The sequence below is a fragment of the Euwallacea fornicatus genome, chromosome 7, assembly GCF_040115645.1.
Source record: "Euwallacea fornicatus isolate EFF26 chromosome 7, ASM4011564v1, whole genome shotgun sequence".
Classification (NCBI taxonomy): Eukaryota; Metazoa; Arthropoda; class Insecta; order Coleoptera; family Curculionidae; genus Euwallacea; species Euwallacea fornicatus.
This window is the reverse complement of record NC_089547.1, coordinates 5,106,325-5,129,889: the sequence shown is the minus strand read 5'-3', so window position 1 is coordinate 5,129,889 and position 23,565 is coordinate 5,106,325. Positions and strand designations below refer to the sequence as shown.

At 47.9% G+C, this 23,565-nt stretch overlaps 3 protein-coding genes across 5 annotated transcripts; 2 read left to right on the top strand and 1 right to left on the bottom strand.

The window, feature by feature from the left end:
* The first annotated feature begins 221 nt into the window (after positions 1 to 221).
* On the top strand, positions 222 to 1,307 carry LOC136339856 (uncharacterized). 2 transcript variants are annotated; one of them, XM_066283406.1, is made up of 7 exons: positions 222 to 385; positions 442 to 558; positions 612 to 677; positions 839 to 889; positions 956 to 991; positions 1,043 to 1,099; positions 1,151 to 1,307. In XM_066283406.1, the coding sequence occupies exons 1-7, from the start codon at positions 286 to 288 to the stop codon at positions 1,228 to 1,230; spliced, it is 507 nt and encodes a 168-aa protein (XP_066139503.1). In that variant the 5' UTR covers positions 222 to 285; the 3' UTR covers positions 1,231 to 1,307. The 2 variants fall into 2 exon arrangements, with proteins under 2 accessions (XP_066139503.1, XP_066139502.1); XM_066283405.1 differs by having other exon boundaries at positions 938 to 991.
* A 1,160-nt stretch (positions 1,308 to 2,467) lies between these two features.
* Positions 2,468 to 11,016, bottom strand: LOC136340101 (protein sister of odd and bowel-like). 2 transcript variants are annotated; one of them, XM_066283862.1, is made up of 4 exons: positions 10,624 to 11,016; positions 5,259 to 5,584; positions 4,692 to 5,203; positions 2,468 to 3,413 (listed from the first exon to the last, which is right to left on the bottom strand). In XM_066283862.1, exons 2-4 carry the CDS (start codon positions 5,544 to 5,546, stop codon positions 3,029 to 3,031), a joined length of 1,185 nt encoding a protein of 394 aa, XP_066139959.1. In that variant the 5' UTR covers positions 5,547 to 5,584; positions 10,624 to 11,016; the 3' UTR covers positions 2,468 to 3,028. The 2 variants fall into 2 exon arrangements, with proteins under 2 accessions (XP_066139959.1, XP_066139958.1); XM_066283861.1 differs by lacking the exon at positions 10,624 to 11,016 and adding an exon at positions 6,928 to 7,828.
* A 1,243-nt stretch (positions 11,017 to 12,259) lies between these two features.
* LOC136340105 (uncharacterized) lies at positions 12,260 to 21,940 on the top strand. The gene is made up of 6 exons (XM_066283874.1): positions 12,260 to 12,265; positions 15,155 to 15,275; positions 18,718 to 18,828; positions 18,888 to 19,071; positions 20,828 to 21,598; positions 21,655 to 21,940. The coding sequence occupies exons 2-4, from the start codon at positions 15,173 to 15,175 to the stop codon at positions 18,998 to 19,000; spliced, it is 327 nt and encodes a 108-aa protein (XP_066139971.1). The 5' UTR covers positions 12,260 to 12,265; positions 15,155 to 15,172; the 3' UTR covers positions 19,001 to 19,071; positions 20,828 to 21,598; positions 21,655 to 21,940.
* The last annotated feature ends 1,625 nt before the right edge of the window (positions 21,941 to 23,565 follow it).

Here is a 23,565-nt window from a genome sequence, read left to right as displayed (position 1 = left end):
TTTCCCGACGCTCTGGGTGCGGTCCTGTTTTGCTTCCTAGTCTCTATCCGTTGAAGAAACCTACCGTCTACCTCCAAAACGCGCAAGTTTCCCCCGGTATATCCCCTTAAACGGTACGACCCGGAGCGATTGATTCTGATCAGAATACTACATTTGCTGACATCAAACTCTAAAAATAGCTCTGAGTACGAATTTTTCGGGAAGTATAAAAGATAGAAACAAGCAGGCGCAAAAACAATCCTTGACTAACACTAGTTCTTCGCTTTATATGGCGATAGTACCAAGATGCGGTCGGTTAACTGCATTTTAGTGACGGTCCTCCTGGTGTTCGGGGGATGCGCGGCGAAACCCAGCCCGCAGTACCTGCACGTAGCCGTCAGACTCGGTGAGTAACCTGTCAAACACGTGACAAAGCTTTCGAACTGTCGCAAAAAATGCCAGAACCGGAGGTTCCCCAACAGCGAACCTACCACGTGAGAGCTCCAGAGAAATCGAGACATGAGAGCGAGAATGACATCGCCAGCGGTCCTGAGAGGAGTGTCGCGGCGTCCTCTAGCGGTGAGGTTTCAGTTCGAGCAGTGTGTCGGAGGTGCCATTATTATTTTTGACAGATTCGTCGCCGACCCAGGCATCAGTAGAGGTACCAAAGAGCGGTCCAAGCGTCTTGGAATCGAGAGGTGAGTAAAAACCTCGAATTGATTATTTGTTAAAATTCGGCGAGAGCAATCGCCCGAGCGCGACGTCGATGTCGTCTAACTCGACTTTGACAGCTGAACAAAAGAGCGTCGCGTTGTTGCCATTTTATATCTGGAAGGTCCATTTTGATTTTGACTTGCAGGGCAGAAACCCAGCAAGCACGGACCGGTCAAGCCGAAAAACGCTTCCCCAGGTAAAAGCATCAAATACTCTCATTAAACCATAAAGCAAAGCTTTGTAGCGTTGAAATGTGTTTCAGATTCAAAGAACATCATAATAAATCACAATGCGTTATGTAAGTAATTGTTTCGGGTTATCGCGGAATGTCGATTTTTTAGGTTTTTAGGGTTTTTGAGGACTATCAATGATCAACCTGCACATTTAGTCTTGAGCACTGATAAAGGTGGGTTCGTAGCATGTAAATTTCTACAGTGCTTTTAACGCTTTTCTGCAGCTTCTGCAGCCAGAGACCTGAAGGACGCTACCGAGAGTGCCTTGTTCAAGGTGAAAAAGCTCAAAGAGAGACCAAGTTAATTGTCACTGATTTTCTAACATGATTCAGCCCTCATTTGTAAATATATAAATGTACGAATAAATAATAATATATTTGATTGTTTTTTTTTTTTATTATTTTTCCATCCTCCAATGCCTCGATTATTAAAGCTGCGATTGAAATAAATATTTTTTGTCATTAACATACACAAGACATATTTAACATATAAGGGCGCCTCGAGGGGCGTCGCGTAAGTAATCTTTCTTCTCTTCCATGAATTTTTTTAACGCAACGTATTAGTTCTCCGTGCAATGCTGCACTGCAAACGCCCCGTTTTGGGGCAGTTTGCGCCTTCAAACAGTTCTGCGGCAGGATCCAGTGCTCCGCGCTTTGTCGCGATGAAAAACTGATGGAAGCGGACCCGCTTACGTGGCACGCCCCCGAAAAATTAATTCCATAACCGGGCCATTTTGGGCATAATAAATTCAACGAAATGGCCACTAGAGTAGCCCGGATCATCTCCGGACCCCTTATTTTATTCAAATTTTATTACAATTGTATTTTGATTAGCATCATCTCTTTTCGGATGAATCCAATTATTACAATATGAGAGAAACGCCTCGAGGGAACAGCAATCTCTATATAAAAACAAAATATATCTTGACCACAGGATCCGACTCGGTATAAAGTTTGGTCCTGTCGCAACATGTTTGGGCCAAATTCCGGTCCTGTGCAAGTGTTTGAAAGGGACCGAAACAGCGACGGGGGACCCCCGGGGGTCACGACAGCCCCCCCGCCGCTCTCTTAACCAAAAGAGCACTCTCTAATGTTGTCGTCGATGGTCCCATTGTCGTTTGTGTTCTTTTGTGTCCGACCTCGGCTAATGGACTTTTAAACGGGGCCTCTTTTTCTGTTATAAATAGTTCTATTATCCCGGCTTAATGAACTGCTTTGATTTACATGAAAATCGTTGGGCAGGTATCAATTCAAGCCTTGATGCGACAACCGAAAGGAGGGGATAATACCCTATACCCTACCCTGAACTTTAAACCCAATCGTAACGTAGTTTTGTAATCTTGAACGCAGGCAGCTTGAATTAAAATGACGTCAGGATGGCGGCTGTCATGTTTGCGTCATTTTGACGTCAGAGAGGGTCTGTGCCAGCTGTCTGTAATTTATTATCACTTTTCTTCGGAGGCAAGTTAGGGCCCTCATGAAGCCTCATGATTAACGAGGTGCAAGGTGCTTTACTTGAAATTAAAGACCATTTTTGTACAATGATATATTTGAAATATACAGGAAAGACACTTATTCGTAAACTGCCCAACCTACAAAAATTACACAGCTAAATCTATACGGAGAGATGCTTTGTCAACCACAATATTCAATCACAAACAAACTTCTATGAGTATAAAAATAATAAAAACAAACAAAATCTATAAACAATACGGTGTAATATATGCATAGAGTCACGTTAATTATACGCTAAATGAAAACACACAAAAAGGAAAATGTATATAATACAAAATTACTTAAACCTAAAGTTCTCCATAGCGATCTTGCGAAAACAAAGACGACAAATCATTAAACGACAGATAGAGAAAACTAGATTTTGCCAGGAGACCCATTGTGACGTCACAACTCGCAATATCCTTTAAACGGCGCGGATGTTTGTGACGTCAGCTGCTGTTACTCTCTCTGTCTCTCTCTCTTTCTCTCTTTTTCTTTCTCTCTCTCTCTGTCTCCAGTCTCCCGCGTTCCAAACATCTTATATTTTAAAAACCAATTTGTCTCTCTCGCCCCAATACCTTGCTTCACTCTCACTTCTCTCCTCCCCCACTAATCATCTTCCTCCCCACTACCTCCTCCCCCCCTCCCGCCACTCGAGTCACCAGGTGAAAACTTCGGACCGTCTGACGTGACCGTGCTGGTCGCGGGGGTGCTGGCGCTGGTGCCCAGGTTATGGGTCAGGCTGTGCCTCCTCAGATCGCAGTTCCTCCTGAAGACTTTTCCGCAGGCAGTGCAGTTGTAGGGCTTGATGTCTGTGTGGGTCAACAGGTGGGTTTTCAAATTGGATCGTTGGTTAAAGGATCTGGAGCAAACTGGACACTTGTGGGGCGATTCTTCCATGTGGAGGATTTTGTGGACGGCCAAAGTCCGGCTCTGGCAGAACCCCTTGCCGCACTCCTGGCATTTGAATGGTTTCTCTTTGGAGTGGATGTACCTGGCACAAAACGAAAGACAGATGAGAAAATCGGTTAACGGTTTGCGGTTGCAGGAAGCGGGCAAGTGCTTGACGAACGATGTTCCAAAAGAAAGCCCAATTTCGAGTACTTCTTCCAAAATGGCCGACTTATGCTAATTTTTGCCGCAAGATGACGTAGACTGCGACTGAATTCGCCCATATTGCGTTGCTCGCACCAAAATGGCGATTACATAAACGCACGGCTGGAGTCTTTGGCAAACGGGAATTTTTCTCTTCTGCAATCTAAAATCGCAGTTAAATTAAGCTAATAGAGTCATTAACGCTTGAGCGGCGCATTGTCTTATTGCTGGTCTCGTAAACTGCGGTTTGAATGGGCTATTGTGAGAAATAAAGTCTATAATTACAAGGATTGCGGGTTAAAGTTGAGAATTAACAGGTTTTATAGTCGCCGTTTTGCCTTGAAAACGTTTAAGCTTAGACATATGTATACCTACTGATGGGTTTAGACGGTGAGAATGCAATCTGTGCGAGGAAACACGCTCGGTTAAGCGTGGAATTCGGTAAATTGTGTTGGCTTAGTTTCAGTATTTAACTATTTAAGTAGGGATAATTCAACAATCGAGATTTTTAAGCCTGGAAACCGGTCGAGACCCGTTTGAATTCGGCCACATCAAACATACTCGGCTCGGATTTATTGGTGCACCAATGGCGGCCATTAAACAAACAAAATGTCCATAATTTCTCGGAATCATCTAACGCGAACTAACTTTAAAATTTGCGATTTTCAGGGCCGACTGATGATCTGTAAACGTGGAATGCAGCGTGCGACAAGAACCTTTAATTCGACTGACGTCATTATGAGGCGCGTCGCATCAAATCGCAGTTGACGCGGCTGTCAAATTGCGTCATCGTGACGTCATGGAAGCTGCAAACTAACGACTGCGTTCGAAGTCTAATTTCCTCTTCTCGTGTTTCCGATTTGAACTGTCGAAGCGTCACGTCCCTAGTCGATTTTCTCATGGAAAAAAAAATGAATCGAACTCGCTGCGAGGTCGACAGACAATACCTATCATCGACTGGCATGATTAACACGAATCGTCCATTACTGGCGGGCAAATAAGTTCTCTCTAATCGAAAAAGGTCAGGAAATGTATACGTTCACAGGTGTGCGCTAAGGTCAGGTGCAAAAGCAAACGAAAACAACACTAGAGGTAGGTTGGGTTTTCAAGCATTTGTGCCGTGGGCCGAGTACCTGACCTTACTCCAGAACGTGCATTTATTAACATGTAAACTCACCTGTGATCCCTCAAGTGGTCCTGCCTCCTGAAGGCCTTCCCGCAAATATCACAGCTGTACGGTCTCTCGTCGGTGTGAGTCCTCTCGTGGATCAACAAGTTGTAGCTCTTCGTGAACTGTCTGTTGCAGAACTTGCAGATGAACTGCTTCTTCGGCCTGGCCACCCCCTTTTGCCGGCCCAAAGCCACCCCGCTGGCCACTGCTGTCGTCACTGCAGGCGGCTCAGCCCCAGAGGCATACACGCTGTTCATCACTAGCGAGGGATAACTAGTGTCGACAGGACTGGAAGGCAAGGAGAAGTTATCCTCGTTATCCAAGAGGGCCAAATCCTCCTCCACTTCCTCCGACAGCTCCACGTCCTCGGTGAGGCTGGTATTGTTGGTGATGTCCTCATTGGTCTCTTCGTGGATCTTAGCGCTGCTAGTGGCGATTTTTAAGATGTCGATCTTGGGAGGAGGATTCGACGCACTTTTGGCTGCACTGCACGGGGGCGATGAGGCGGGCCAGTCGTTCTGCGACAAGTTCCAGCAAATCAGCATCAAATCAAGAGACTCAGAGAAAACTTACGGTGTTAACGGACACAGTCGTGAGCCTTTGCAAAGTCAAATAACTCTCCAACGCCTGCAGGTTCAAGGCTGTAGCTGCGGCGCTGTTAGCTGGCAGCAGTGCGGCCTGCTGCAGAGAGCTGATCATGGCGTTCTGTAGGGTTAAAGCTACATTGTGAATGGATCTCTGAAGCAAGCTGTCCTGCATGGGAGTAGAGGAGGGCTTTGAGGAAGCGTCGGGAAGAACGACTTTACTGGAGCTGAGCTGTTGCTTGTCTTGCAGCATTTTCGTTTCTGTAGAGGTCTGCATGTTGAGGCTGTAGCAGTCGGCATTAATGGCAGTCGCAGCTGGAAAGAATTTGATGTTCGCGTTGAGTTAGGTGGTTTGCGACCGAAAGAGGAAGATCGGAGAGGATAAGCGGCTGAGGTGGAGAAGCCCGATTTCGAAGTTTGCGGCCTAGAGATCCCCGCCAGGACGCCCCTGATTTCGGGGCAAATTGAGCGACGAGTTGTGGAACTGGAAGAGCGCTCTCACGTTATGAGAATGTCAGGGACGCAGCAGCGTCGAAAGCGTAAAATATTTGAGGCAGTTAAATTTGGCAAATGTTCCCATGGCTTTAGATGGGAAAAAATCCGTCCAGTACGCCCCTGTCAATTCAAAATCCATCATTCAAATTGGAAGCGTCGCGAGTCCGTGCCAAGACCAAATAGAAATATCTACAAATATTTTCACTTTTCTCACCCTGTGAGAGCCTCTTTGAGCACGTCCTTGAGATCTCCTCTAATTATTGAAGCCAGTGGCGCGGAAAATCTCCGACCAAATAAAACAAACCAAATGAACCGAAGAATCTAGATCTTACATCACACGCAGTGGCGTAGCAATCAAAGTAAATCCATCAACTTCCGACTTCAGGATTTCAGATATAGGGTGGGGGTGTTGTCCAAACTCCTATAGATGAAGTCCCAACGAAATGGCCCTTAGTTAACGCTCCTTTATGGACATCTAGAGACGTGAAGTTCAATTATCATTAATCGCATTAATCACTTTTGGAATGAAGATCATCCTGAGACTCGGATTTCTGCTAAATTCGTTCACTTTTTCCCGTTCGGAAGGTGCACATCAGCCTTGAGAGGGAGCCCCCGTGGTCCGCACGCGAAATAGGACCATTTGAACTGCGGATTACGCCCTCTTTAGGGCAGGGGCCCTGTGCAGGGAATGTTGAAGAAACGTGCCGAAAGAAATTGACGAAATATGGAGATGGAGATCATTTGTCGCGATCTACAGGAATCTGAGCACAATTGCGCAACAGAGCGCAATCTAACAATGAAGTGAAGAAAAAAGTGACTGTAATTTGAAGATTTTGAAGAAATTCGCCATTTCCACCCAATTTCAATAAGTTTTTTCATTCTCTTTACCGGAAATCGCGCTGTAGATTTGTCTGAGAGTTCATGACCTGCCTGAAAAATTCATAAGACACGAGTCCGACTGAAGGAAATCTTAAGAATTTAACACTGAACGGCTTAGCGCAGCCAAGCATGAACCTTGTGGAAGGCCGAAGCGAAAGCACCTGTTCAATCCCGATCACCTCGCCATTATCACTTCTTCCCCTCGACATCTCCCGAACCCTCGATTTGCTCAAACCATCCCAAAATTTACTCCAGATAGTATCTAAACGAACCTCAAAACTTACCTATATACGTCTCTTCGACGAACCACCTGATATCGCCAGCACTGCCTTACCCCTCGTTCGTAGAAAAACAATCGACACTCTACCCACCCCCCGAACTGTCAACCACCTGTCGAAATCGGCGTAATCGCGCGCAGCGTCGCGCACACGTACGTTCGCTCTTCAGTAAAACAGTAGAAAGTCGACTAAATGAGGCACCAGAAGAAGAAGAGGAGGCCGGCAACACGTTCTTCGGCTGTTTTTACTTCTGCGCCGACTGGGATTTAGCGCGACGACAGAGAGAGGCGTATGGCGAGATACGCGGGTGGGAGAGAGATGCCGGGAGAGTGGTGAAGATTGGGCCGTTATTGAAGGTATTTTTTTGTTTCTTTCGATGGAGATGCAAACTGGGTGATTTTAGCTTAGTTATTGAGGTTCGAATGATTCCTTCTTTGAGGCCGCTCGGTCCCCGGTCAATGTTTGCCCTTAGACGAAAATTTCCTGAAACACTTCGGTCGTCCTTCTTTGTAAAAGGGGCGTCTCGAGGCATTCAAATTCCGATTACAGATCAAATATTGGAGGAGTCAACATATTTTTTAACAAAACGTGTGTGTGTCGGTTTGACTTGAAAGGGGAAGTCAATATTTGCCCACACTTCCTGTGTCCACACACAGCTCGGAGAGCTTTCTTGTTATTTCGACCAAACGGCACATAATAATTCAGTCTGACGATTTCAGGGCTCCTTCCGATGGTGAAAAAAATGCAATTTTCCCTGCGCCGAGAGTAGCGGGAACGACCCGCGGTCGCGGAAACGGAACGATGACGTTTGACATCAGCGCTGTCTCCAGAAGCGTCAAAGGAACGATCGCGAACGTTCGAGAACGTGTCTGGGAAGGAGCTGGCTCGGTGCGGGCAATATGACGAGGGAATTTGCCGACTGAAACGGCAATAGGAGGGACGCCTCGAAGGACAAGGGCTTTTCTGCGGTCTAAGCGGGCAGGTTACGGATTGTTCGAGATTTTTCGATCAAAATCGTGGTAGATACCCATCGAGCGGTTAAAGAAATTCCAGCCGGTCGAGGTGACGGAGGCCTGGAGGATTTTTGAAGAAATACCGAACGCTGCAGGGCACTTATTCCAGGACAATCTCGCTCGTTCTAGAGCACGAGGGGCAGATCTGGCTTATTCTCCGTCGGGTACGAACACGCTGGGTACGAGAACAATCGGAACCCTGGTGATTATCCGTTGTATGTTGCACCACGTACATCCTACTCTGTACAGAGGCGTCCCCGGAGCGAATAGACCACCTTTACCTGCTATCATGCAGTCGGCCAAATCCCGGCCAGAGCAGCAATATTGAAAGCGTGAGAACTTTCCGGTAAAAATCCCGTGGGTCGACAAAATAATTACACGTTCCACAAGTCTCTCATTATCTCTTTTATCATCCACTGCCACCACACGGACACGATCTATTCCTCGATCTTCATCGCTACTTCTCATCTACTAAGCATAGAATCCGATCGAGCTTAATCAGTCGCTATCACCTGGAAATCTTGAGACAACCATCAGCTTCCGGTTCCCACCGCCGAATAACTTAAGCCGCTTTCGGACACTGGTCACCGATTTTCGCCGGCCGATTAGCATTTCATTAACAAGAACATAAGCCCTTAACAAGTTGACATAATCAATTTTCGGGTACCTGGATGGCCGATAAACCCGGCATCAGATTGTCGGCCGTAAAGACCTCGGATATTGGGAAGAACCACTTGTGGCAGTAAATTCGGTTGTTTAGTGGATGGTTCCGATTTTTTAATTTAGTTTTGGGCATTATTAGCATGCGAAATGAAGATGTTGAGGTCAGGCTGGTGGAGCGGCCGCGGCCCGTCCGCACCATGATCTCTCGGGACGGTGGAGGATCCACGCACCGGTGGCGCCTCCGCTTCCCTATTGCGAGTTACCGCGAAACGAAAAGTGACATTTTGATAAACCAGCGGCGCGGGGATCGTTCCAGGAACGACCCGCTTCGAGGCCGATTCGGCCCAGTACGTCTCTGGTTTTTTTTCGAAAACGTTCGCAAAGCTGAGAGAAACCTTCAGGTTCTCGACTTGAAGGAAAAGACGGCAGTGCAGTGCGCTTTAACGCGATATTAACCAACATTGAAAAAATCCATCATTGACCGATTTCACGGTTCAACATTAGGTGGAATGCGGGCTAAGTGCGCTTGCGCTTTCTTATTATAAACTTTCCATAGAACCTTCAGGTCCTGAGTTAAAAAAGCGCCAGTGGCGCACCGCATCTCGAGCCGGCGCGGGTCGTTTTTCCGAAACCGAGCCAAAAATCGTAAATATTCAGGAAGCCCGTTGACCCCTTCAACCTGCATCATCAGTCTTGCCGGGAGGCTGCGACTGCATTAGGGGGTGTAGACAAACATCCCGTCTCGGGATATTGACGAGTTAAAAAATGACTTAGTAGAAAATGTAGATCTTATCTAAAAAATCGATGATCGAAAATACGAATTCCTTCTTGGAGAGGTAGCGACCGTGGGGGGTACCGAATAAGTCTGTCATTGTGCGGGGCCACTATTACTGGGCATAAATATGGGTCGTCATAACCGAGACGGTTCCATAACTCATTTCCCCCGAGAAGTCGTGTATTATAAGATTATTAATATCGCGGGCAATATAGCATGTGAGCATTATTATTGGGTAAAGTGATCCACAATAAACATGTCCCCTGATCAACATAAACTCGTGGAAGATATCACCGCGTTGCATGAGAGACGCCCATTTTACGACTGTGTGAAAGATCGTTTTGCTTAGTCACTTTCCAGCATAATAAACTCCCCCACATCATATTTTAGCCATTTAGGTGTTAAAGACGAAATAATACAAAATAAATCTTGTGGCGGAGCACTAGGGACAAACAGGTGTTAAGGCCTTCAAGAGAGAGACTCCCGGAATCTCTTTTCAAGTTGTGAGAACACGTCAGATTAAAAACCGGGACAAAAGCCCGTGAAATGGTATAAAAGCCATTTTGACGTATTAGATGGTCTCGGGCGTTATTATTTATTGGTGGTGATACGGCTCTTTTTGCCTGAATTTTGTTGTTATGATAATTTCGGCCGCATCACGGCTCTTTCAGCACCACCCCGAGAGAACAAAGCTGGAACAAGATCGGATTTTTATTGGGTTTGCTCTTTGATCTCAGCAACAGCGCGATAACTCACCCATCTGCCGTGAGAGATAATGAAAAGCAGCGGCAGTGCAATACTTGTAATTGAGCAATTAATAACTGGGCTCGGATGGGGCTAAATGGGGCTACCATGGACTACCGTGCCCAAAACGGCCCCCCGCCGGAAGCCATTTGTTCCAATCGGAAAGTGAGGCGGGGGGGCCCCGCTTGATAGCACCCCCTATCAGAATGAGGCGGATTTCAGATCGACATCTCTCAGTGTTAAACGGCGACAAAATGCAACCATGTCACCGGATTATCGCGCCCAAAGTTGGCGTGAGATTGCGAAGAACCGTTTTCGAGCTCTGGCTATTTTTTATGGCCTCTTAAACTGTCATAACCGCAATTTAGCACTCGTTGCCATAATTCATATGCGGTCCCAGATCTCATTTCACACTTAAGGGGTTTAATATGCGCTTTCCATAAGGCTTTGTGTCTTTCATATTCGGTTTTTTGATCGTTCGACACAACGAAGACTGCAGTTTCTTACCTTTTGCACCGGTTCAAATTCGCAATCGGGGATCGGACACATGAAGGCACACACAAACGCACACACACACACACACACGCGATTAAGTTGGGGGGCGAACCGCGTGCCGTTTTTTAACTAAATTAATCTGGAGAACAAGGCCCAGGGCCCCGGACTGGAAACCGAGTTTGACACGGATTTGAATTTGGAGCTGTCAACGTCCGATTCCGCGCGCAGATCGGAACAAACGATGCGCGACGTTGCCAAACTGCACATCGACGGAAAGGGACGCGTTTAGTGTTTTAATGGCATTTAATGGACGCGCATAACAGCAAGCAGTGCTAGTTGCGAATTTCAATCAGCAAGCCATTTTTACCTGAGCCAATCCGGTGAATAAGGCACGGAGTCCCGGGTGGGAAATTAAGTCTGTCAACGTATGACGTCGATTTCAAACTAGAGCTGTCAACGCCGGTTCCAGGCACAGACGATGTAAACAATGCGCAATGTTGCCAAACTGCACATGGGCGGAAAGGGGCACATTTAGCGATTCAGTGGGCGCGCATAACATTAAGGAGTGTTAGTTGCGAGTTTCGTACGGGGTAAACTACAAGTCAATTTTACCTAAGCTAGTCCGGCAAACAAGGCACAGTCGCACCAACTCTGTCAACGTTTGACGGCGATTCGGAACGAGAGCTGGCAACGGCATATCCAGGCACGGACGAAATAAAAAATGCACGATGTTGCCAAACCTCTCACGGGAAGAAAGGGAGACGTTTATCTTTTTATGGATTTATGTATGTGGCGGCGGACTCGCGCATGACTCCGAGACGTGCTAGGTGCGAATTTCAAGCGGCGTTACACCAAGAAGTCAATTAATTAACTTTGTAAGATTTATTTGTCTCGACATCTGTTTTTCGCCATTTTTGCGCCAAACTCCAGCGAAACCTTCGGAAAAAAGGAAAACTGGCAACCCAAATTTGGGCTCCTGTCGCATGTAAAACAATTTTTTTCACTATAGAGCAGCAACAGTTGTACCTGTAAAACTGCATGGGCGTACCGGAATGCCGGTACATTCCAATAAATTTCATAAATAGAATACCGAACGAGCTGGTCGTGTGTTCGAAAGAACTAATAGACATAAATCCGGCACGCCGGACGGCCAGCGCTTATCCTATGCTAATGCCTAATGAATATTCTGGTTCAGTGCTCCGCCGTTTCAGATAGCAAACAAGAACCGATAACGGGGGACAAAACTTTCCGGTCAACCTGTTTCCCTCGATAATGTACACACTTAAATCACACGAGGAAAAACTAGTAGATTCGCAAGGAAATACGTTTTTTACTCTCACTTCACGTACGGAACGGTTCATTAAGAGTGAATTTATGTCGAACAAATTCCGGGGCCGAACCTGGTGAGCTCATTTAATTATTCCGACCCGATGGGGCCCCGATAATGTCATTGTCGATTGCACTTCACAGTGACAGGTGAGACGGTGCTGATTGCCTTTTCTTTCGGGGATTAGTGTCCGACGATTATCTCTTAGATCGCCCACGATTTTCAACGGGGCCAACAGGTGAAGAGAAACAATAAGCTCAATGAAGAACGTGGACTTGTTCGATGTGACAATCTACAGCAACGACAAATGGAGGAATTTTTTATCTGGTAAATTTTTGTGAACACGCTGTCACCTCTGGGTTCTCAAGCGAGCGGTCACGCCCTTGACCAGTGCGACCCTTCACCGACAGTCTTTCTCGTCGGCGAAAAATTTCTTTGCTGTTAAAAAAATCCATTGAGGATCTCCGTGCAGTGGTCAGGGGGATGGTCATGCCCTCCACTGCTCCCGCCGCTACCCAGCTTCGCTGCTAATTCCGTGAATCACCATCCCCATCAACTTCCCGCTCGCTCACTCGCTCCCTTAGTTAATTAAAGTGAGCCCCAACTTAACCACAGAATGAAGTCATATTCGGGAAACTGAGCGCCAACCTCGCCTCAATTAAGCCTCCAACCGATTTGAGATCGAAAAATGAAGTTTCTTGAAGTTGAGCGCTGAACTCGTCAGTTGAGTTCGCTCGAGAGGGAACTGAAGCCTCAAGTGGAGTTTTCGCACGTCTACTTGAGCCATTCTCGGCCAAACCTTTAAATCTCGGGCCGACGGGCGAGCCGCACTTTAGTTCAGTTAGATGGGATTCTCCACTTGACGTCCAGTTGAGGCCCGTACAGGGCCGCCACTGGGCCTAAGCATAGTCTGGAATTTTTCATTGGAGGGCCTCAAACCTGCGACTTTGACAAACATTTGAGCCAGTTTAGAGCAGTCTTTACCAATTGTGATGCTTTAAGAGAGTTGAGACGCCAATGAGGCCCAACTCGGGGTCTCCGAAATTCCTAAATATCAAGTTTTGGATGAAGTCGGTATGAATCCGAAAGCTCGCTCGTTCCGTCTCCGAATAAACAAAAATTTCGGACTTTGCCTGAAAGATAGCGGCGGAGGAGCGCTTCTAGGCGCCCCTTGGAAGCTTTTCCCCTCGAAAGCTCTGAAATTCTACAGCGTCCGAAGGGGAATTTTAAAAGCTCTAACGTCCGACATAAAAACCTGAACTGGACCCGTAGATATGTTTATTAATGGCATTCAAGAAATATTATGTAAATGCCTCGTTATGACTAATGACTTCCCCGGACTCGGACGGCGTTGTCAAATGCGGGGCCCGGTCATTTTTTAGCGTCGGAACGCCCAAAATGCACCCCGGTGTTAACCGATATTGGAAAAAGCTTTTGGAGCTGCCGAAAAATTATCATTTTTCATTAGAGTTTACGGTTTAAGGGGCCGTTTTTCGTCCACCTTTGTTGTCCTCTTTGGTCAAATGATAGATCGAATTAATCGAATATTAATAGTGCGCACCTGTGCCCGCGTGCTCCGGGGGCTCATTCCGAAGCATTCCGCCATTAAAACTCCAATAAAAGCATGCACTTATGCGAGGAATGCGGGCTCGCAGGAGAAAAGCAATTTTCGGCCCTTTTAGAGCCTCAATCACGAACTCTAATATACCACTCGCAAAATCGTCCGCATGGGAACGCAACACAACCGGTCTTTATGGAGTTTTGTTGCTTTTAGGTGATTACGAAGGGGGCGAAGAGTGTTTCACTTAGGACGTGGGGGCTGGGGTTGATGAGCTTCTGGGAGGGTCATCAGAGGGAGCGAGGCATCACGGAGGATGCTGCCGGGATGGTGGTTGAGGACGGTGCGCCTTCGTAGGGATCGACGCGACTCAGCCTTGCGGTTGGTGCAAACGTCAAAAAATCCCGCTCTTTCCTTGCAGCTTCGGTGATTGAAGTGCTGGTGATGCTCCTTCGCAACCCGTTAGCATCGCCGGGTGCAGATTTGGCCAGCCGTAAAAGCGGGTCAAACGAGGATAGATCTGGCGAGCGAGCCGGCCACGGCGCGTCCCCGCTACCCGAAGCACCTCTGCCGGGAGACGTTGAGAGATATGTTCGAGAACGCCGTCTGAGGGCTCGACTTCCTGCCGATTGTTATTTTTGAGGTGGTCTCCCTCACCGCTTGCGAGTTGCAGGGTCTGCGAAAGCGCCTCTCGGGCTCAGAAACGCCCCGGGCTTCAGAGACGCTCCCAGTTCCCGACATTTCCGGAGGTCGACGGAGCCTGCCCGCTCCGACCCGGCCCTGCCTCCGATCGATAAGAGCATCGTTCAACACTCGTTCTTCGTGACACGAACCCGATGGATACAATAGACGATTGTTGGTCGGTCCTCCGCCTTTGAGCACCCATCATTAGCATTGTCATCGTCAAGTGAAGGCGGTGGTTCTTTTCAAATGACATGTCGATATCATTAACAATATCACGCGGCATTCCTGCCCTTTTAGGCTGGGTCGCATGAAAAGTGGGCAATTGCAATCGGTCAGTAAGTTTCGAGATTTTAAGGTTTGTGGCCAGCGGGGGGGCGCACTTGGCCGCTGGCGACTCGTAAAATATGGCGGTCGAATCCACCGTTTTTTTTAATAGTTGGGCCCACAACTCGTGGAAGGTTTACGAGGAATCAAAAAGGGCCGCGGTTGTTTCATCACCTCCACCGCAGGGGCGCGCATAAATTTCATCGTGATATCTTCGAAAATTTCGTTAATTATTTCCAATTTGATCTGGTGTCCCTCTGCGTGCACGCCCGACCAGCCCATTAGTCCCGGCCGCGTATGGAGGATCCTAGGCTGATTTGCAAGACGTTCCCTATAACAAGTTGTTACGTACCTCATTATTGAAATTAATAGTACCAGAGAAAGGCACAGTATGAGTAGCGATGAAAAATATCGGGCTTTAATTGCTTTTCAAAGTCGAAAACAAATGTTGTTAGTTTAGAACGCACCGGGACGCCGGACCGTTTCTGAAGAAGGGCATCAGAGCTAATTTGGGAGCTGTCTTGCCAAAATGTGATTAATAAAAGTCTTAAAATTAAGTGAACGTCAGAAATATTGATGGTTCGACGAGACTGATAGGTCGTTAGTAAGGTAATATATTAATTTTTCGAGGTTTTGTTTGTTTTTTCCAGTGCTGCTGCGGCCCGGGAATGCGGCTGCTACTTGAAGGCCCGAGGAGCGCGAAGGCCGACGTGAGGACTTCGCAAAGGCTCGAAAATCGACGACCCGTCAGCTCGCCGATTGTCCAACTAGGTAGGTAATGCGCGGCTTTCCGCCACGAGCGAGCGCTTGCCGGACGAGCGGGCCGCGGGCCCGCGTGAACGCGACGAAAATCGCGAAACTAGGAGGTGTGCGCCGGCGTTTGCGTACGAGCCGGGAAACGGGCGGATGCGAACGTCGAAGATCTGCGCAGAAGCGCGTCGTTTTCCCTCACGAGCGGGCGCCTGACAGACGAGATTAAAAAAAAAAAACATATATATAATTAAATAAATAATAACAACCCAAAGACGCTCCCTCGTCGTCGGTTTGCGCTCGCCGACGCCCATCGAACGCGCATCCGGAAGGCGGCGCCGCCTTCCAGCTCGGTCCCGGATCGAAGCCGGATAGATCTCGGCCCGTTGACGACCCGCTTCGTTCCAACCCCGTGCGGGGGGGAACCTCCGCGGCACTCACCGGATCATGCAGCAGCTTCGCAGGCGAACGTCCGTTTTTCGAAGAAAATCTTTCCTCGAAATCTCCTCCATCCCCGTCCGACGAACGACCACTCACTTAGGATGAAGGGCGGGTGGGGCGCGAGCTGAGGGCACCGGCGCAGTGGCGGCAAACGCGAATTTCACCGGCAAAAATAGGGGTTTTCCCGCGGACAGTCGCACGTCAACGGAATATGTTCCACAAGCGAGTACGCATGAGGCAGCCATTGAAGGTTCCCTGCCCCTTCTAGAAAATTGAAAAACCAATTAGGGCCAAGTCCACACTATTTTATAATGACAGGGGCGATAATTCATACATCGGCCGTAACGAGACAGAAGAGGTATTTTTGATTACGGCGTGGCAGACTTTTGTGTTGGGAACGCAAATGAGGGACTGCTCATTTTGAACACACGGTAGGGGGCCCCATTTCGCTCGGGGGCCCACACCGCATTATATACGACTCGATCCGCGTAATGCACTCGCTTGTAATAGGCATTTATTTGAGGAAAAAAAACCTTTTCGGCTTAGTTGGTTAATTCTAGAAACGTCGTTGTCAATTCGGAACGAGATTTCGTTAATACGAAAAATAAATGAGCACATGAAATATGGTAAAGGTGAGGTTCTGTCACCATTCGAGGAGCCCATATAGGCCCACTGTCCGATATATGGGGGCGCCCAACCACGTGCTGGGCCGGCCCGCGTCCTGCTGCGACTTGTCGCATGTCATATTTGACAGAGGCGGAACGTGGCGACCCATCGGAACTAGAGCGCCGCGGTGCGAAACAAAAGAAGCGAGAGCTGCCGGTCAATTCCGGAATGTTCTAGAACAGTTCGTCGGTCCTCGTTGGGTTAATTCGGTTCGAGGTGGAACGGACCGACGGCAGTCCCGCCGGGGAGGTTGGGGATTTTCGGGATCGTCCGAGAGAGAACGCGACGCCCCTGGCTTGCGATACCATACCCCGTATTGATATTATTCAGTTGCTGCCCGATGTCTGCGGGGTTTCCAAAAATATGAACATCATATACGTTGATGATTTTTTAAATTTATGTAACGTGTTTCTCGAATTATTAATGTTTTGGTAGTCAATATTTCTACTGTCCTCGCGGTCGGCCCGAAAAAAGAAACCGAGGCGAGAGGAGAGATATTTTGTCACGATACGGTACCACTTTATGATGATGGGTACCGCGGTTCACAACGCCGTCAAATAAATATTCCGTTTTTTATTACATTAGATGTCTCAGGCACAAGTCATGGGCGGCCGCCATCTATCGTTAGAAACTGGGAACAAATGCGTCGGTTCGAGGGGAGAACGACGGGCGGCGCTGGAGTCAAAAGTTATTCATTTGAAAAATGCCTTTTTTTTTTTTATCAGTTGAGGCACCGTCTCCAGTGGCGCGTCAAACCAAAGCAGGACGTGAACCGTGAAGCCTCCTCAATGATCACCTTATTTTCTCGAGTTCTCAATATTTTCATCCGCGCCTCTGAAATTCAGATTTCACCGAATTCGATTCAAAACGAAAATTTCATGGCAGGGCCAATTTTCACCACCGCGCAGCCGCAGCCGGACTTTGGCAAAATTACCGCGATGTGGCTCAAGCCGCGCTTTTGACGTTTCTCTGGAGACCAAGTGCCTCGACTGTCCCCGAACAGGACCAAAAGAAAAAAAAAAAAACAGGGACGGACTGGGCCGATCTGGTCCTTCATGCTGAACTCATCACGCATTTTTGGGCTTTTATGCCTACCTGGGTCAAGCTAATTTAGGGCAGTGTAGACGGTTCTAATGTGGGTGATGTAGCAAGCAGAGAGTGGTACTTACAAGCAGAAAGAGCGCGTGTCCATCGGTTCGCCCGTGGCCTCGTAGGAGGTGCGCACCGTGGGAAAGTCGCCGGAGACGGTTTAAACCGTTTTATGGACAGTTCGCCTCTCATTATCCGTTTGCCGAAGTATCCAAGTAACGAATCGGCCGGGAAATGCTGTAGGAGCACTCGGAGGAACCCGCTTAAGTACCCAAGGGTGCCTTAGAACGTTCGAAAGAGACGAACGAGGGTGAATAATCCGCATTTCCCACACGTGTCGACAATGTCGATTGTCGGTTTTATTTACAATTGGAAGTTCCCGGTTCCGCAGCTCCCGCCGAGAGCTCTCGTAACGGTGTTCACTAAGAGCCTCGTATAACCCGATGACCCGTTCGATTAGCTCGTGATTTTTCGACCCAAACATCCACGATACCCATTATTTCATTAATATCATCCACTTGTCGAGCGCCATATAGTACCACCAAATAACGCCGGTTCGGTTGTTGCATCCGAAGGTAATTTAGTTGTAATCTCCCCCGCGGGGGCATCGCGTCGTAACGGCAACGTCGCAAATAAATTACAACGTCGATCGTGGTACCCCGGAGCCAGCACGTCTCGAGGTGGCCCCTTGGGTTCCGCCCCTGGAGACGGCACTAAGTATAGGTGCCGTGCGGGCCTTTGTATACATCATCGTGGTTCCTCCCTTTTTCTGATAAAAGATAACCCGATTTTTCGGTAGGATTCCCCGAAACGAAACATAAAATGTTAATGATAGCTTGCGGGAACAAAGATCGAGTTACGTGAGAAAAAAGGTACCATTTTGGTGCGCAATGGTCCACCCGGTATATTCGGGACGGTACCCAACAATGTCCCGGCCATACATCACGTCACAAAATCAGCAGTGTCCGATTATTTGTTTACGAAACGACCGTAAATTTGTACGAACCGCGGGCGGAATTTTTATTATGAATCGGCTAAGTAATGGCGGCCAATAAACAATTAGGCCTAAATCGGGCGGTGAGGGTGGACCGCGCATCCATTACCGTTCAAAATAGTGCATAAAATAGACACGGCACATCTGCCATGATTTATGGATTCTAGTATTGTCCCCGAGGGCACGGACCCAGGGTACCAACCGGGTCTGACATGTGCCGGTCGATATTTCACGAAAACTGCCATAAATAACAATTTCTCGGGCATTTTTCAGGAGCCGTCAATCACCGGGGCCCCGAGTGGTTCTCTAACCACGAAATAATGATAAAGCACGAGAGCAATTATTCTTCGAAAACCGCCGATGCGAGTTATGGGTCTGCGGATGGTACCGTTTGCGTGAGAACCCATTGATTGAATCAAATTCTTTTGCTCTGCTTAACCAAGATTGCCGCGGAGGGGAAGATTCAGTGGCAGCTCTGTCCTGTTGCAAAAACGGATACAGATCGGTTGCAAATGTGACGAAACTTTGCCAAGAGGGCAATTTCCATGGAAGCTGACCATGCATGACCGGCAAGTTCGGCATGTCAGCGCGTAGGAGTTAATTGCGTGATGGTGGATTTGGCAACAGGTACTTAGGCCCGGTTGAGCACCTTCCTGGCAACTTTGCCGGCGGGAAAATTTCCATGGAAATGGAGGAGTTCTCCGATGGTGTATTTCGTGGTATCCATGGAAATTCGTAAAACTGCCACGAGAGGACAGCTCAAAGATGACGTCGAGCCTTGCGCCGGAAAATTCCGGACACTCCGGTCAGGCGCATTGGGGCGAGTCGGCCCTAACGTGACGAGAAACATTTGAAAATAACCCCACTTCAGCCCGTTCCCTGCCGGTGACCCCTTTCAAATTCGTCTCTCCAGGTTTCGGTGATTAATTGGGAAAAGTTAGAGAGTAAAGTTTGCCCTGCACAGTGGCGTGCGCTGTCCGTAAGGATCATGGAAAAAGTTCACTGAATGAGTAATTTGTCCCAATTTCGTCAAGTACCAGGTTTAGGGGGCGGAGGGGAGTTTGGGAGACGGTCGAGGGCGGCGGACATTCCAGGTCGATTGAAGTTTTCTCGGGGCGTAATTGAAAATTCCGCGAGGGCGCGAGACCCGCCGAGGCCGGCCCTGATTCCACCCCGTTTTCGCCCTTCGTGGCGCGTCCCTGATCGTCTTCGCAACTATTCAAAAATTTCGGTGATTCATTGGAGGTACTTGAAGGGCGTGACGTGGCGAATCCGTGCGCGTGTATCGTCGACTTAAAGGAACCGAACGTGGAAAGTGGTACCCTTTCTCACACCACTTGCTGGCATTTTTTTTGTTCCTGCGCGAACTAGGGAACTGATTCCCATCACGAAAATGAAAAATAATGTCTCGGTCGCACGTACCACGGGATAGTACCCTCTCCTCCCACAACGGGCCCGAAGATTGAAAAATAAAAAATACGGTACTTTAGTACCGCTCGGCACGTAAAAAGGAAATAAACATAGTGGACGTCATGCAGAGGAAGAAGCTGTTGCCGTTGTGATAAACGCCGCAATCTGAAATATTTAGGAAATATTTCTGTGGCGTGTTGTGGCAAGCCTGTATGGGATCGAGAAGATGTCTCTTTTATAACGTACATACATTCCGGCTACCTCTCTACAGGGCGCTCGCCAACTCCGCGCCAATGAAGAATTAACAGCGATTTTTCATCGTTGCTTCATACAGGGTGCGCCAGCACTTTTACAAGGGTCCATGCCAACCCGGTGATTATCTAAAACCGTATAAACAATGGTACCGTACGCGGGTGCTGCCCAGGCGCCACAGGCTTTGGGTATAGGTACCCAAAGTTAATTTCGGAACGTGTCATTTTCTAACGGCTAACCACCGGTTAGGACGAAACGGTTGGTTCCAAATTATCGCGTTGGATTTATTAGTTTTGATGGAACCCAGGTGGTTCCCACAGGTGAAAACGAACCCCTGACCGAGGTCAATCTATCACGGATTGACAGGCGCGAATCGAGCGCAAAGAATTATAACCACCGTCGAAAATTATCGAATTATCCCTGGAAACAATCGGGCATCGGATAACAATGGGACCGATTAAACAATTAACTGCAATTGGGCGCAAATGGGCTCACGCGATTTTCAGCTGTCAGACAGTTGATTGATGGATCAAGCGGCGATTCTCGGGTACGTTCGGGGCTGCGCGGGTCGCGGGAGGCAGCCGACGGCAGATGTTTTTTTTTTGGGGGTTTGATTTTTTGACATTCGAATATTAAAGGTGAAAGGTACTTGAGTGAATTTGTACACAGCTTGCGGCGTCTCTATTAAAATCTCATAACCGTCGCAACCTGTAATTTTTAGGTTGCTCTCATCATCATCATCAGAGTATGGAGATTAAGCGGGAGATGCGTGGGGGAATCACATTTGAATGATGACGGGTACTTTGTGACGAACCTGCCGTTTTCGACCTGAAGAACTTCATTATGTCACAAACCGACGATCGGAGATCGGCGCGAGCGCAGACTCGTCGGAGAGAATCTGATCCCTGGGGGCGCCACCCGTCACGTCATCCACCCCGATTTTGTATGCTCGCATCCGCAGCTCCATCAAGGCAGATCCGTTGCGTCGTCGCCGCCAGTCCCAATTGCTCCGCCACCCCTGCGGGTGAGAAAAATCCAACTTCCCGGAGCTCTTGTCGCCCCAAAACCGAGAGAATCTCTTTTCCGGCAGCGTCCGCAAGTACGTCAAACACCACTGGAAAGCGCCTCGGTTTCGTCCATTGCGTCAATAGTGGCTTGGTCACGGGAAGTTGACGGGCGTGGCGGCGGTCACTCAGGAAACCCTGCGAAGGACAAAAAATCCCATGGGCCAGCCCCGGCCTGACTGTCAATGAAATAATCCGAAATTTACGTTATGCAAGCAGTAAAAGTAGCCCATGCATGTTTCTCATATAAATAAAGGAAGCAACGGCCGAGAATCACGTAAGCAGCTAGTTCATCTTGGGCCCAAGTTAGCATGTCCCCCAGGGGCCAGTGATGACTTTTTTGCTGGGATGTGTGGAAGTGAATTATTTCCTAAACATAATGGCTCGCCCGGAGTCAGTCGTGTTAACAGATCTTTAGATTAAGTCAGGTGGTATATGCGAAGAGCCATTGGGAGGGGGGAAAAATAAGTTATTCTGATTACAGGATTTGGACTTTTCAGTGTGGGGCATGAAACGAGCGAACTGCCGCTGACGCTCGCCCGCATACGCAAAGGGCCGCTGCCTCTCCTACACGAGTGTTTAAGGCCGATCTCACACCTTTTCCCGGTTTGTTGCAGCATCCATCTGTCTCACTCATGCTGCCTTTACCTCATGGAATGATCGATCCTTTGTGCACGCGAAGATCCCAATTAAAATCCGTTTCTCCTGGACGCGCCAAACGTTTTCTTGATAAAATGGCGATCGACATTTATCCCCTTTAGTGGGGCTGGTTCTACCACTATAACGCCTCGTCGACTAAACGGTGACTAATTTATTTAAAAAATTCCTTTGCAGGACGTCCACCAGCCAGGATTAATTGCCCAGGTGCGTGGCCCAATGGGCATATCTCAATCATCTCCAACATTTCTCAGTTCCATGTGGTACCGGTAAAGGGAAATATTTCCATAAATAATCCGGCCCGTCGACAATGGAAATAATGGATGAAAGAATGCCCGAAAACGGAAGCGTTGTCAGTTTGACAAATCATATCTCGGTCTCGGATCTTATTTAAATATTTAAACGCAAAGTGTGTAAACAGTCTTAGTTATGAATTATTTATCACTTTTACGGGCCCGCTTGTTAGATGACATCAACACAGTGGTGCGGTAATTAATTCCCTCTTTTGTGCGTGATTTGGCAAAAACGAGTGCCCTACATAAGCCCCCGTGAGAACATTCCTCGAGAGGCGCTTGCTCAAGGAATTAAAATGTCTTTAGCCTTAAATGACTACCGATTTAATTTATTCGCTTTCGGAGGTGTTATTATTCTGTAATCAGCGTGACCATCTAATCGAAATTTCGGTATTTACAATATCAGAGATTTGTTTTCGAGGAGCCGGTAATTTCAGGGACAAAACGACCCTTTTTCGAAATTATAGCCGCGGCCCGTTCCCGGCTACCACAAACCCGGCAATTTGGGGGCATAACATTTTTCACAAATTATACCTTTTTCGAATTAGATCATTCGTTTGTGTGATGCGTCTAAACCTCGAAAGGATTAATGAATTAAACGGCGCCTGGGGCGGAGAACCCCACAAAACCCTCAACCATAAATCCAACCACATTTCAACCCTCTATTTTGACTACCGGTTCCTTTGTGCGGTCGGTGACAAATTATCTGCTTGAACTTTCGCGGAACACTTTCTAAATTTGTGTCACCCTGCTACCGGGTGGTACGTCTCTAATTTATTAGAGTATGGTACTTCTCCCAGGGGGGGCGACCAAGCTCAATGGGGCAGGTATTGAATTACGCCTCATTGTGGTGGTTTAATTGGGGCGGAACTACTGAGTGTGAAAAATTTCCTTTCAATGGGGCATTGACAATGTTGTGTACGAAGGCTTTTGTGGTCGGTGAAAATGGATTGAAAAAAGGGCAACTTGTGGAGTTCGGGCAGCGAAATGCGCGTCAGACCTGCCTGGTTTCCCGAAGGGTTTTTTTTCGCCAGTTGCTTTCAACCAATGGGGCTGATTCGGAGAAACCCTCAAAAGAGGAAATACCGGGACAGGATTGGGGCCGAAGCGAACGGAATCGTAGCGTTTCGTTCGCCTGCTGCTACACGTAGCGCATGAAATTTTATACTTCCTGTAAAATCGAACTGCAATCGCATCGCATTGCGCCGTCTCTGAATAGGTAGAACCAAATCCCCTCTTGGGATCACTGCAAATTTCATTGGTGCATGATTCAGCCTAAGATTACAGGTGTGACTAACTTTAGTGCAAACGCGATATTTCAAGTCATATATTTGTTGGGGAGTGGGTTTTTGTTATAGAAAAAACTTGTATAAAGCGGCTGCTCATTTTTTTCTGCAGTATACAACCCACAGTTTTTGTTAGCCGGAATGGTTGGTAATGGGATG

Coding starts and splice junctions, on each gene's coding strand:
- LOC136339856 (XM_066283405.1), top strand. CDS start 286: ATGCGGTCGGTTAACTGCATTTTAGTGACGGTCCTCCTGGTGTTCGGG. Junction 678..838: donor AAGCGTCTTGGAATCGAGAG/GTGAGTAAAAAC, acceptor TTTGACTTGCAG/GGCAGAAACCCAGCAAGCAC. Junction 1,100..1,150: donor AGTCTTGAGCACTGATAAAG/GTGGGTTCGTAG, acceptor GCTTTTCTGCAG/CTTCTGCAGCCAGAGACCTG.
- LOC136340101 (XM_066283862.1), bottom strand. CDS start 5,546: ATGCAGACCTCTACAGAAACGAAAATGCTGCAAGACAAGCAACAGCTC. Junction 5,204..5,258: donor CGACTGTGTCCGTTAACACC/GTAAGTTTTCTC, acceptor AACTTGTCGCAG/AACGACTGGCCCGCCTCATC. Junction 3,414..4,691: donor GACCACTTGAGGGATCACAG/GTGAGTTTACAT, acceptor GTTTTGTGCCAG/GTACATCCACTCCAAAGAGA.
- LOC136340105 (XM_066283874.1), top strand. CDS start 15,173: ATGCGGCTGCTACTTGAAGGCCCGAGGAGCGCGAAGGCCGACGTGAGG. Junction 15,276..18,717: donor CTCGCCGATTGTCCAACTAG/GTAGGTAATGCG, acceptor GGCATTTTTCAG/GAGCCGTCAATCACCGGGGC. Junction 18,829..18,887: donor GAGTTATGGGTCTGCGGATG/GTACCGTTTGCG, acceptor TGCTTAACCAAG/ATTGCCGCGGAGGGGAAGAT.